At 51.2% G+C, this 13008-nt stretch overlaps 1 protein-coding gene across 16 annotated transcripts in view; it reads left to right on the forward strand.

The window, feature by feature from the left end:
• Nucleotides 1-13008, forward strand: part of RECQL5 (RecQ like helicase 5) — a 57303-nt gene that overhangs the window by 42867 nt on the left and 1428 nt on the right. For 12 of the 16 annotated variants that reach the window (XM_008163901.4, XM_065563444.1, XM_065563445.1 and 9 more), the window contains 11 exons: nt 347-574; nt 2840-2939; nt 5080-5116; nt 6402-6460; nt 6632-6705; nt 7323-7416; nt 7964-8104; nt 10004-10680; nt 10984-11062; nt 12120-12368; nt 12902-12974. In XM_008163901.4, the coding sequence (XP_008162123.2) occupies nt 347-574; nt 2840-2939; nt 5080-5116; nt 6402-6460; nt 6632-6705; nt 7323-7416; nt 7964-8104; nt 10004-10680; nt 10984-11062; nt 12120-12368; nt 12902-12974 (1811 nt within the window). Of the gene's footprint in view, nt 1-346; nt 575-2839; nt 2940-5079; nt 5117-6401; nt 6461-6631; nt 6807-7322; nt 7417-7963; nt 8105-10003; nt 10681-10983; nt 11063-12119; nt 12369-12901; nt 12975-13008 lie in introns of those variants that run through there. The other 4 variants (XM_065563442.1, XM_042841120.2, XR_010591875.1 and 1 more) reach the window with 3 other exon arrangements.

The following is a 13008-nucleotide window of genomic DNA, read 5'->3' on the forward strand; positions in this document are numbered from 1 at the left end:
AGTATTCAAAAGCGCCCGGTGTTGGCCTGACTGTGCTCTTATGGAGGTCAGTGTAAAACTCCCCTTGACTTCAGTGGGGGAGTTAGGCCAACACTGAGAGCTTCTGAAAATCCCTCCTGAAAAGTCCAAAACAGATGAGTTTGGGACAGCCCCATGTTGCCCTTGCTATGGTGATTTCCTTCACCCCACCCCACGTTGCAGGTGTTGCAGATTTGATCTGCAGTATTACGTATCTTTCCAGAATGTTCTCACCCCTTCCATGCCTCCCGTACTTTACCTCCCCCCCCTTGCAGTAATTGTTCTCCCATCAGCATGTCGCTGTTCCCTTCTTTCTCTTGTCTCCTAGATGTCGCCATGCTGCCATAGCAAAGTACTTTGGAGATGTCACCCCCACTTGTAACAAGTGCTGTGATTACTGCAAGAACCCAGGAGCAGTGAAAAAGCAGCTGGATTCCCTGGAGCTGAGCACCAACAACTGGAGCAGAACCTGCATTGGACCCACAGGTTCCTCTCGGGATGCCTATGACCCAGAGCTATACGAAGGAGGGAGGAGAGGCTCTGGAGGCTTTAGCAGGTTCGGATTTGATTGCTGAGCCTCCCAGAGACTGCGGCCCATTCTGTTGGGGAGGGTGGAGCTCCTCCTCTTTGGACCCCCCCTGCTGCCAGCCCAGCTGCTCCTAATTTCAGCAGATATTTCTGTGTGGTGTTTTCTGGTCACTTATGGCCTCAAGACCAGGGACTTTTTTCCATACACTGTGGCTGGTTCAATCAGATTCATATCCCTGGGAGCCAGCAGCTGCCCTCAGATGATCTAGAACAAATGATTGTCCCACAGAATGTAACTGATTCAAGGAACTGGCCTAAATTTTGCATCTGGGTTAGGAGACAGAGGAACTAGACTTTAGAGAGACTAATCAAGTGGCTAGCTCCAGACTTCTCCTGGATTCTAGTCCTAGCACTGACTCACTAACCTAGGGCAAGTTGCTTAACCTCTGCATCTCCGTTTTCCCCTTACCTGTAAAACAGAGATGGGTGTTGGGAAGTGTGATTAAATCTATATAGTGCTTAGCACACTTGGATGATGATGCTCGAGACATGTGGCGAGGTGGTGGTGATGGTATTATTATTAATTTTTCCCCAGTGTGTAACTCCTGTTTTGTAAGGGGATTTTGTGTTTGAAAGCAAAAGGCTGTTAGCATTGCTGGGTTACAGCCATCATGCGGTCAGACATAGTGCAAGTGTCTCTGCACACTTCTACCTATGCAGCTCTGTCATGATCTGCAGCACTGACTGTCGTTCCAGCCCTCTGCTTCCACAGGTTGACCCAGATTGGTAGCTTTAATCATCAGATGGCCCTGGCAGTAGGATGAGGCCAAATGACCAGTGACCCTGAGCTATACAGTAACTCCTCGCTTAATGTTGTTGTTTGTTCCTGAAAAATGCGACTTTGAGTGAAACGATGTTAAGCTAATCCAATTTCCCCATAAGAATTTAATGTAAATGGGGGGGAAGGGGGGGTTAGGTTCCAGGGGAAAAAATTTCGCCATACAAAAGACTATATTTTTTTACACACACACACACTCTCTCTCTCTCTCTCTCTCTCTCTCTCTCTCTCTCTCTCTCTCTCTCTCTCTCTCTCTAAGTTTTAAACAATCAGTTTAATACTGTACACAGCAGTGCTGATTGTGAAGCTGGGTTGAGGTGGAGGAGTCAGAGGGTGGAAGCAGGTGGATATTTCCCAGGGAATGCCTTACTGCTAAATGATGAACTAGCACTCGGCTGAGCCCTCAAGGGTTAACACATTGTTGGTAATGTAGCGTCACACTCTACAAGTCAGCACGAATGGAGGGAGGGGAGACAGCATGGCAGAGAGAGAGACACACACACACTATGTGTGTGAGAGAGACGTGCATTGCCCCTTTAAGTATGCTGACTCTACTCTAAGTACATTGCCTTTTTAAGTAGATCAGCAAGTTGAGACAGCAGCTGCTGCCAGGAAGCTCCCTCAGTCCTGAGCCCTGTCGTCCTGAGCCCTGTCGTGTCCCCCCGTGCTCTGTGGAGATGTGGTACAGGAGTGGGGGGAGGGGGGCACTCTGACATTAGCACCCCTCTTTCCCCCCCACCCCCTGCACAGGAAGCAGGAGGCTCCTGGGAGCAGCTCCAAGGCAGAGGGCAGGAGCAGCTCACGGCAGTGTGGGGAGGGACAGCTGAACTGCCTGGCAATTGATAGCCTGCTGGGTGGCTGCAGCACAGGGAACTTAGGGGAGTGGGGAGCTGATGGGGGGAGGGGGGCTGCCAGTCCACCCTGGTTCCAAGCCCCCACCAGCTAGCTCAACAGGCTGCTCTTTCTGCAAGCAGTGGACAAAGCAGGTGGCTGCCAAACAACGTTATAAGGGAGCAACTTTAAACGAGCCTGGTCTCTAATCGATCAACAACGTAACAACGAAAGAACGTTAACCGGGCCGACATTAAGTGAGGAGTTACTGTATTTGAACCCAGGACTCCAAAGGCTATTGCTTTAACACAGGGCACTGCTTGCTACCTACTTTACTGATTTTGTGCCGCTTGGCTGTACCTTCTGTTCAAATCTGTCGTGGTCACTGAGGACCCAGCTGTGCCAACCGTACTCACTGTTGTTGATTTCAGTGGACTTTTAGTTGAGGAAGTACTGCTCAACTTGAGTAAGGATGGCAGAACTGAGCTCTAAGGTGTGGTCATAAAAGTCCATTAGAAAACACCTTCCTGATATGATTCAGGTTTTCTAAGGCCTTTAGACCAGCTACTGCTCCCTCTGCAGGCATTTGTATCCCTCTCCTAACTCTCCTGCCTTCTCATCCAGGTATGACGAAGGAAACCGTGGGAGCGGGGACGAAGCCAATGAGGAAAATCGGAAACGGGAGTGGTACAACTTCTACAAAAAGCAGATGAATCTGCGTAAAGTGAGTTGACATCCCTTCTCGAAGAGATCCGAGGGCTTCTGGCTTTTGGCCTCTGTGCAGCGTACCTGCCTCTACTGCAGACACAGCAGCTTCCTGTGACTAGCAGCAGGACAATCAGTGATGTAACAGATAAAGCCTCTCTGGGTGACCAACCGACATATTGGCAAATGAAAAACCAGAAGTCTGTAAATCTGAGAGCTAGCATTGCCCTCTCTAGTTTTACTAAATTCAGATATACAGGCCTCGTCTCCAGACTCTGGACCAGATCCTCTCATGCCAGTTTTCCTGTGGAATGGGGTGCTCAGAGGAGGAAAGCTCTCCACGGTTTCCTGAGCTAATTTGTCCTGAAGCCATTCTGTCTGGGGGTGTTTTCCACCCCTCACTTCAGTCCCTCTGATCTCCCATGGACCTTGGAGCTCCACCAAAAGTCAGAGCCATCTGCTCAAATTCAGGAGCCGCATGACTATTCCTCCTGCTTCCATTAACATTCCACAGTGCGCAGTGACCTCTGCAGAAAACTTAGCACAACCTCAGTCCTCTAAGGATTCCTCCAGAGGCTGGGGGTGCAGAGGGCTGGATGGTGGATGCATCTCCAGTTGGCCCTCGGCCCCTGGACCGATCTCCAGATGGAGATCCCTCCATTGGTAAGGGGAAGAGTCGAGGGAGGATGTTTTATGAAGATTGTTGATGGCTCCTGTCCCTCTACAACTTATTGCATGGAAAAAGGGGAAGGATCTTGGGGAGTGATGGGATTCTTGTAAATGGAGACTGGCATAAGGGGAACTAGCTTGTTACATTTAATAGATGTAACCAAGTCTCTGGTAAACGGGGAGCCTGCATTTCTGCTCCAGGAAGAAGTGGAAAGTACAGCAGCCTATGTCTGTGCCCTGCAGGATAAACCCCAGTACAGATCGATAAAAAAGGGCTGCCAAGATAAGAACCAACAGTGCAGGGAAATGGCACCATCTGCCCCTCATTCTTCCCCCTTCCCTCCCTCCCTCAACTCCTGTGCTCCATGTCCGTCTCCCCGCAGGGGATTAATGACTATTACTGGAGCAGGGGGATGAACTCAGAAATCCACCAGTAGACTCACCTATATTTAACCCTCTGAACCTCTAGCATCATAATAATAATACTTCATCCTCCTATGGAGCTTTTCAGCCCCAGATCTCAGTGCTTTAACACGAACGAATATAGCCTCACCCCACCACTGTGAGGACAGGTAAGCATGACTCTGACCCATCTGCAGCATGGTGTAATAAGGCACAGAGAGGTTAAGTGACTAGCCCAGGGTCTCTCAGTGAGCAGTGGCAGTGCTGGAAATAGAATCCAGCAGTCCTATCTCCTAGGGCTCGTCTATGCAAACAGTTAGTTTGCAGCAAGCTGGGGTGTGAATCTGTCCCACACTAGCCTGCTGTGTGGACCCTGCTGATGTGCATTAACAGTTCATTGATGCGCTTTGATCTAGTGCTTTTTGAAATGGGATGAGATCAGAGCACATTAATGAACTGCTAATGCATTTCAGCAGGGTCCCTGTGGACAGTTTGTCTGCGACAGGCTAGTGCGGAGTAGATTCACATCCCAGCTTGCTGCAAACAAATTGTTCATGTAGACGTCCTTAGTCTTCTGCTCTGACCATTAAACTGCATTTCCTACTAGCATCACTGCTGCAGTACTGGTGCCCATGTTGTCCTCAGCTCCTTAATAGCAGCTGTTGCTACATCCACCCTTGTGCCTTGCTGCTGCTTGATCTGGTGTCTATAAATTGTTCCAATTTATGGCTTTACTACACGGTTTTGATCCCCCTCCCCATTTCCCATTTATGTGAAGAAAATCTCCTTGACGTTCTTTACGAGCTGGCCCCTGCCCTACTCTAGTCAAGGGGATCCTGTCTGCTTTAACATATCTAATATTTGACTGGCCTCAGTCAGCCCCTCTGGCCTTTGCATTGCATCCCTTACCTGCTCCCCTGTCCTTTTTGCTGCCTTCCCCGCACCCTTAGAGTTTTGGCATCATCCTTCCTGGAACAGGTAACTGGAGCTGCATACAGGCTCTCTCGTGTTCTCTGTAGTCCTACATATATGTTGCTTATGATGGAAACGTTTGATCTCTCTCTCTCTCTCTCTCTCTTCTCCTGCAGGGCAAAGAACCAGAAAAAGATGACTTTGTCCCTCCAGGTAGATCTCTCCATTGCTTTATAGTTTTACCAGATGGTCTCGATCAGTGAGAGAGTTCCATGGGGAAGGAGAACACTGTGGTTGCCTTATGTAGCACCAATATCTGGGAATAACAAATAATGCAACTTAATCCTCTCCTGTGGCTGGATGTTCCACAAAGAGGACACAGCTGAATCGACCCACACGCCAACTGTTGGGCACCAGGACCAGAGCAGTGGGTCCCTGGCTGTGGAACTCCTTGCTGGAAGAGGTCGGTCTAAGCCCAAATCTGAGATTGTTCAGGTCAAGATGTAGACTGCATCTTTCTGATACAGTCTGCCCCAGAGGAACACCTTTTGATCTGGGCTTTCGGCCTCTCTAATTTTGTGCCACATTTAAATACCCCAGTTCTGGCCACTGTGTCAAACCTGAGCACCTGAGGGAGGTTTTGTTGTTTTGACCTGTGCTGTTTGGAGCTTTGTCAAGTGGCAGAATTATTGCTACAGGCCAAAGGGGTGCCCTACAGCAGTGGCTCTCAACCTTTCCAGATTACTGTACCCCTTTCAAGAGTCTGATTTGTCTTGTGTACCCCCAAGTTTCACCTCACTTAAAAACTTACAAAATCAGACACAAAAATACAGAAATGTTCCAGCACACTATTATTGAACAATAGCTGACTCTCATTTTTACCATATAATTATAAAATAAATCAATTGGAATATAAATATTGTACTTGCATTTCAGTGTATCGTATCTAGAGCAGTATAAACAAATCATTGTCTGTGAAATTTTAGTTTGTGTGACTTTGCTAGTGCTTTTTATGTAACCTCTAGTAAAACTAGGCAAATATCTAGAGGAGTTGATGTACCCCTTGGAAGCTCTCTAAGTACCCGCGGAGTACACGTACCCCTGGGTAAGACCCACTGCTCTACAGAATATGTTGCTCTGCTCAACTCCTCCCTACCCCCCATCTTGCCCTGAATGCGGTTGTTTTTTCTGAGAATTGAAGGTCCTGAAAGGGGCTCGCTGGGACTGAGAGCTCTTTGACGAGCAGCAAGTCTTGTGCTTGTGACACAGACGTACCCACCTCAGTGAAATCTCACCTCAGCTTCCTCCTGTTCTTGAACTTGTCCTTCCCCCTGCTCAAGGGGAACTTTGTAATGGCCCGTGGGTGGCGTGGTGGGAGGGCAATTCCAAGAGATACCGTACTAACACCCCGCCTGGTAAGGGTGGTGGGGTGGTGGGGTGGCATGGCAAGGAATGGAAGGGTGGAGAGCGTCTCTTTAAAACGTCACTTCTCTGGTAGATGCAGGCTGCCCCCTGAAAGACCCCGCCAGCCAGAAAATCTCCAAACTCACGGTCAAGGTAAGGAAAGGCCTGCGTGAATTCAGTGCGGCATTCTCACCCCCCCGCTAGTAACTCTTGTCTGAGACTGGCCAGAGGTGTTGCCTGCTCCTTCCTGTCCCTTCAGGGGGTGGAGGAGAAAGGCAATGCCATTCCTGCAAGAGGATCTCCTCTCTCTCCTTTTGGTTTTAGGCCCGAGAACACTGCTTGAAGATGTTGGTAGAAGCTCTGAGCAGCAACCAGAAGGCAGCCCCGACAGGACATGGGTATTAAACAAGGCACAGGAAGGGATAGAGAGAAGAGGTCCTGATAGCAGGGCTCTCCTTGCTCTGAGCAAGATCATTGTGTGCAATGGTCACCCTTGTCAGTGAGTGAATCACCTCTGGAGCTCTGCGAGAAGCCTGACGTACAGCGCTCTTCCCTCCATCCCCATTCATATCCCCTTGCTGGGCCCCACAGCTGAGTTCAGCTCCACGGAGATTCACCAACCCCCCTCTGAGTGTGCTCTGAGCCTCCTGGGTGCTAGTTCCACCAGCTCCCTTTATGGTGATTCCAGGGCTTGCTGTTCCCCTTTGCCCCACCAGAGGGGGATAGCGTACTACACAAGGTCCATGCAGACCCACACAAACCAGAGAATCTCCAAATGTGCGCGAGGAGAGAGCCATGTTTTTGAAGTAAATCTGCTGTGCCCCTGCCAGGCACTAAAACAGCCCCTTGACCACCACCTGCAGTTTTTACACATTCGGGCTTAAATCCCAGCCCTGCTTCCGCACCGGCCCTCTCCCAACCCAGACCCTTGCGGGAGACTCTTCACCAACATGAGCACTCCTCTCGCAAGTGGAGAACTGTGTCCTACCTGAACTGACCACAGTGTGTGTTGCAGGTCAGACCCTCACGCCTGCGCCGTGGAGATGGAGTATGAGGCTTTCAGAACCAGTAAAATGTCCAACTTGTACAAGGCAACTGTACTAAAGAAGGTAAGGAGCTTGCGGTGGGGGGTGATGGGGGGGAAACTGGAGCTGCTCCCTCCCGTCCCTGGTGTCACCACTGCCATAGCCCTTGAGCATGGTACATGTTAGACTCAAGGGGCGCGTTCCCGCCATGTGTTACAGCTCTCGCTCTGCCCTGCTTACCTCCCTCAGGCTGTTTCTTCCTGGTATCCCTTCCAGGAGGAGCTTTTATCTCATTGGATTCTTCCTCTCTGTTGGCTGCAGTCCAGCTGTTGATCAGAACATCTGTCAAAACATCTGCAGCCATCGGAGAGCAACCCAGCCTTAAAAATAAAATAAGGGTGGGGGGTTGCTCCAATCACCCTGTGGCTGGACCATCATTACATGGTAGAAATATCCTGAGTTGGGCTAGGCAGTTGGCTCGAGCCATCCTGGGGTAATTCATGGCCATAAGGCAGGAGCAGCCCTTGGTGGAGACCTGCCCTTTGCCAGTGAGGATTGCGATGCATGGGAGGAAGAGGGAGACGTAAAGACTCCGCCATTGGGCGATGTTCTTCTTCTCTTTCAACCCAAGGTAGCGGAGATCAACAAAGCCTCGAAAGAAGGGGAGCTGTATCCAGCATTTGGGTCAGGAGCTGGTGGCGGCAGCAGCCCCAGGACGAAGTCTGAACCCTCAGCTGAAGATGACTTTCTCCCTGCATCCCAAGTCTATTCGGTGAGTACAGGTGGCTGCTGCACGGAACGATGACCGGGCTTGCAGAGCCTATTGCCTGGAAGTATTGTGGCCGTTCATACAACTGCCCAGCTGGTTGTATGAAAACGCCGAATGCCTGAGCTAGAAAACGGCCCAGGCAGTTTTTGGCTAGGCTGTATAACGTGCTTGAGGTGAAGCTGGGCAAAGAGGAGAAGGTGAACAATGGGTTTTGGGGTATGGTTCTTTGCAAGGTTTGTTGCTTAACACACTTGGCTGAGTGTTTGTGGTGGAATGTTTTCCCTCCCATCCTGCTCCTCCTGCACATGGTGCTCTTGTGGTGAGGACAGCTCAACCCCCTTGTCATGCCGGAGCTCCTGCTTTTCAGACTGTATTTTGCCAAAGAGGCTCCCCTCCTATCTAACTTGTCATTGCTCAACCAAGGATATTGCCCGTCCCCGTATTCTGGGGCTACAGCTTTCCTCCACCCCCGTCCCCCTTACTGTGCAGCCATGACTGCTCTGATGTGTCTGCTTCTGGTTTTAGACAGTGTGCGCTCCCTGAAAGGAGTGTGCTGCAGAGTGGCACCAACACAGCTGGCAGACCCAACACTAGACCTAGCAGTCCTTGGCAGACTCCATCCAGCGACACTGGACTGGCTGGTTTAAGCGCTGTAGCTCGTTACCTATCACTAATCCCTGTCCTCTCCTGCTGCCGGATCCAATCCAGAGCGGTGGTGGCTGAAAGCTGTTACCATCTGATGGCTTTTCAGTAGCTCTGTGAAGTGGGTTGGCTGGGCTCAGTACAGTGAACAAGTGCTCACGTTGCAGAAACCACTCTTGGAACTGCCTGCACCTTTGTTGGCAGCCTCAGCAGAGAGGCTGCAGGAAGTCAGAGTGTGTAAGGCTGGACTGAACTATCCCTCAGCCCAGGGGGGTGATTCCTCTGGGTCAGGGTGAAGCACTTTGGGAGGGGAAATTCGTCCGGCTGCTTCCTGTGCTGTGGGGAGCTCTGCTGACCAGGGCTGTGAACCTGGCTTCTTTCACATTCGTTGGCAGCTCCTGCACGTTGCTGTAAACCAGGGCGTATGGCTGGTGTGGTTCATAGATGCCCCCAATAGCTGCCTCTTGTGCCACTAGAGGGAGAGCCTGACACACAGCTGCCTGCAGCGTGCCCTAGTGCAGCCCCTCTCCCAGCTTCTCCAGAGCCTCCTGCTGAGGTTCTGGCTGTTTGTCCCCACATCTCCTATATACCCATCCCATCCATGGCCCCATGATGTCACAAGATCTCATCAGCCTCCTCCTGGCTCTGGCCAAGATGGCCATCCATTCCAAACTCGGCAGGGAGGCTCTCTGTGACTGAAGGGATCTTCTTCCATTCCCTGGGCATTTCTTGCCTCTGGGTAGTATCCACTGATGCCTTGGTCTCCTTTGCAGAGCAGTGGGCATTGTCTGGTGTTCTCTGCTCGGTGTGCCCATCCAGTTCCTTGGTTTTGCACCTTTGTCATCCAGGTTTATCATTGTTTGGTTCCAGGGAATCACTTTTCTGGGTCACGTGGCCCCTCCCTCACCTGAGGGGGCAGGCCGTTAGGTTGGTGGCTCTACCCACTGCCTTCCTGAACTCTTAACAGACAGTACCTTTCACCAGCAGTAAATTCACAAGTCAAAATTAAGCCATCTCCATTGACTTCTGAATAACGCTCCTGTGACAAACCATGTGCATGTAATGGAAGGAACCAAGTCTCCATTTTGTGTCCCCCAGTGGGGAGGGTGTGTGTGTGTGTGTGTGTGTGTGTGTGTGTGTGTGTGTGTGTGTGTGTGTGTGTGTGTGTGTGTGTGTGTGTAAACAGGGAGACCACTTCCTTGGCAATGCCTTTGTAACCCTCTAGTGCCCTCCCTCTGTCTCTTTCCCTTCTCTTTGTAGTTTAAACCCAAACGGATAGGAGCTGGGTTTCGAAAGAGTTCCAGCTTGTTCCAGACTGCTGCCGAACTGCTGAAGACAGAGGAGGAGAGTGATGCGACGCCTGTGAAGAGGGAAGCGGATAGTCCAAACTGGCAAGGTGACGGCGAATGTGATTTAGAAAAGATCAGGGTCTCTGTCGTCAAGAGCAAAGAAAGGGTGACCAAAGCAGTACACGAAAGTGCTGTGGAAGCAATACAGGCCCATGACAAGAAGGGACAGCAACCCAGCCCAGATGCAGATGCCGCCCTGTCAGATAGCCCTACCAAGAAGGCAAAGCTCACCAAGAAGCAACAGCTGCTAGCAGAAGCAGCCAGAAAAGAATCCCAGAACATTTCCAAATTCTTCTCTCTCACCAAAGCCGGGCTTAAAACCTCAGGATGTGTCTCGGCAGAGGAAGACGATTGTCCTGTGAGTGAGCTCTCTCAGTCTCTTTCTCAAAGAGTATGTCAAGAGAAAGAGGAACCTCAGGAAAATGAAGGTGTCTCAGGAGGCGCTTCGGCCAGGCAACCCCAGATGGAGGACCATGAGTCAAGGAAGATGGAGGAAGCACTGACTGAGAGAAGTCAGGACTTGAAGTCGAAACACGACCCTGGATCTGAAGCCACACAAGCAGGATTAGATGGTCAGATAAAACCAAGGTGAGAGAGCTCCTGCGGTCCTGCCCCATTCTTTCCTGCTTTGCCCAGGCCATCCCACAGCAGTGTCTCGTTAGCTAATTACACGGGCAGCCCTTTGTGCTGCATTGATGGAGAGCTGCCATGATAGTATTTAATCAGTGTTATAACTCTGAGCTGGTCTGGACAGGGCGTCTCGTTCACGCTTTACTGAAATCTCTGCCACTCGCTAAATATCAGCCTGGTGAAGTCTTCATCTCATAGCAAGTCCCTGTCTTGAATAATCAAACCAGCAGAAATGATCTTGTCCTTTCCCTCCATCCTCAGCTGTGACGAAGCTGGTATAGAACTCGAAACCACCTACGCTGGGGAACGGCAAGGCAGGAAGAGGCCAGGATCAGATGAGGTGAGATCTTAATGAATTTCATTTTCCTCACCTCTGTCTGCTCAGCTTTGTGCCCAGCTTCTCTATGGAAATGACATGCCAGGTCTAAACCTCACCTGGGAGTATCCGTTATCCAGGTGTAGTCCAGTCCCGATCCCAGCAGAAACCAGCAATATGGGCTATGTGGGAGCCTGCGCTCCTGGGATCTAGGCCCGGCTCTGCCGCTGATGCACGGCGTGACTCAGGCAAGGCACTTCTGGCATGGTTCTCGGAGGTGCTGAGCACCCACAGCTCTGACTGAAATCTGTGGAAGCTGCGGGCGCTTAGCACATCTGGCAATCAAGCCCTTCACCTCTGTGTCACTTTCCCCCTCAGAGAGGTAGCCGATGATACCTACCTTGTAATCACCGTCGCCTGATGCAAGTGGGGTCCTGAGTGTCTCCACCCCTCTGTCACAGAGAGCAAAGTGATGCTTTATCAGTTGAGGGCAGCCGCCAAAGCTGACCCTATGGACCAGTCAGTACTGGGTGATTGTGCAGCAAGGGCTGAGCGCCCTGCCTTGCAGCCCCTAGCCCAGGGTTTGACACCTGTGACAGCCCCGAGACCTGGTTCTCTTGGCTGCAGCACCGTCCCCATGCTTGGGCTGAATTGGAGTGGGGCACTAACTGTTTAACTCAAAAGCAGAGCGGATTGCCCTTGTGGATCTATCCCAGGCCTCGTTTCCTGCAGCGTCTAGCTAGGTTCACCCCAGGGGGTATCCAAGAAGATTTCCCCATCCCTCTTTCCTCCAAGCACTTAGACACAGCAATCCCTGGAGAGGCGAATCCCACAGGATTTCTTCTAAGGCCTTTTCCTGTGTGATGGGGACAGCGGGGCTGCTTAGATTAATGCCTCGCGTACCTTCCCCGTGACTAGCCCAGGGCCTGTCTCCAGGGGACTGAGTTGGCTAAATGTATTCCTGCATGGCAAGCGAGCAGCTTGCAGGCTGGCATGGGGATGCTTCTGCCTCACATGGCAGCTTGGGCCTAGGAGTCTGAAACTGCTGCATGAACGGCTGCTCCTCTTTGCGCTGGTCTAGGATCTGGAGAGCCCTGCGTCGAAGAGGTTGCAGGCGACAGCATCTTCCATCCTGTCGCAACCAGAGGGCAAAGGCATGGGCCCAGTGAAGAAGAAGGTGACTTTTGATCCGAGTTTGTCACAGGTTGATAAAGAAGGAACTACCAAGACCATCCAGCCAGCGACCAAAGGCGTGTCCCTTAAAGAGACAGCAGATATTGTCGTCAAATACTTGACCCCTTTCTACAAGGGTGGTAAATTTGCTTCCAAGGTAGGGCACAGACAGCAGCTTTCTCTATCAGGAGGAGACCAAAGCTGTGTCTCCTAAGGCTGTTTGGGACAGGGGGAGAGGGGTGCATGATGCTGGTGGGTGTTCAAATTTACCCACAGGGTCTCACTGGTCCTTGGTGGTAGGGTGTGTCCCCATCTGCCTTAGTGACCCAAGAAGCGAGACGCGTTCTGGAGAGGAATGGTGGGTGGTGACTGCCATGGTGCTACGGGGATCCCAGTTATTGACTTTGGATTTTAAAAAGCAAAAACTGAGCCAGGAACTAAGAGCAAATTCAGCCCTTGGCTGTTCTACCCTGAGCGATTCCACGTACATACAGTGCCTAGCACAACGGGGCCCCGATCTCTCTTGTGACTGGTAAGCACCACTGTAATACAAAGAACAGTTGTTTCTGTTACGGCCCGATGGTGCTAGAGGCTGTGCAGAGGCATGCAAACCTACACAGATTGTGTGATGAGAGGGTGATGCAGCCAGGGGTAACCTTCGCTCTGCGCTTTGATTTCTCTACCCTGCAGGAACTGTTCAAGGGATTTGCCCGACACCTCTCCCACTTACTGACTGAGGAAAAGAATCCCGTCCGCAAGGCTGGTGAGTCGCCACGTGGTGGGGGGATGTGGCTGTG

This window comes from Chrysemys picta, chromosome 12 (assembly GCF_011386835.1).
Source record: "Chrysemys picta bellii isolate R12L10 chromosome 12, ASM1138683v2, whole genome shotgun sequence".
Lineage (NCBI taxonomy): Eukaryota > Metazoa > Chordata > Testudines > Emydidae > Chrysemys > Chrysemys picta.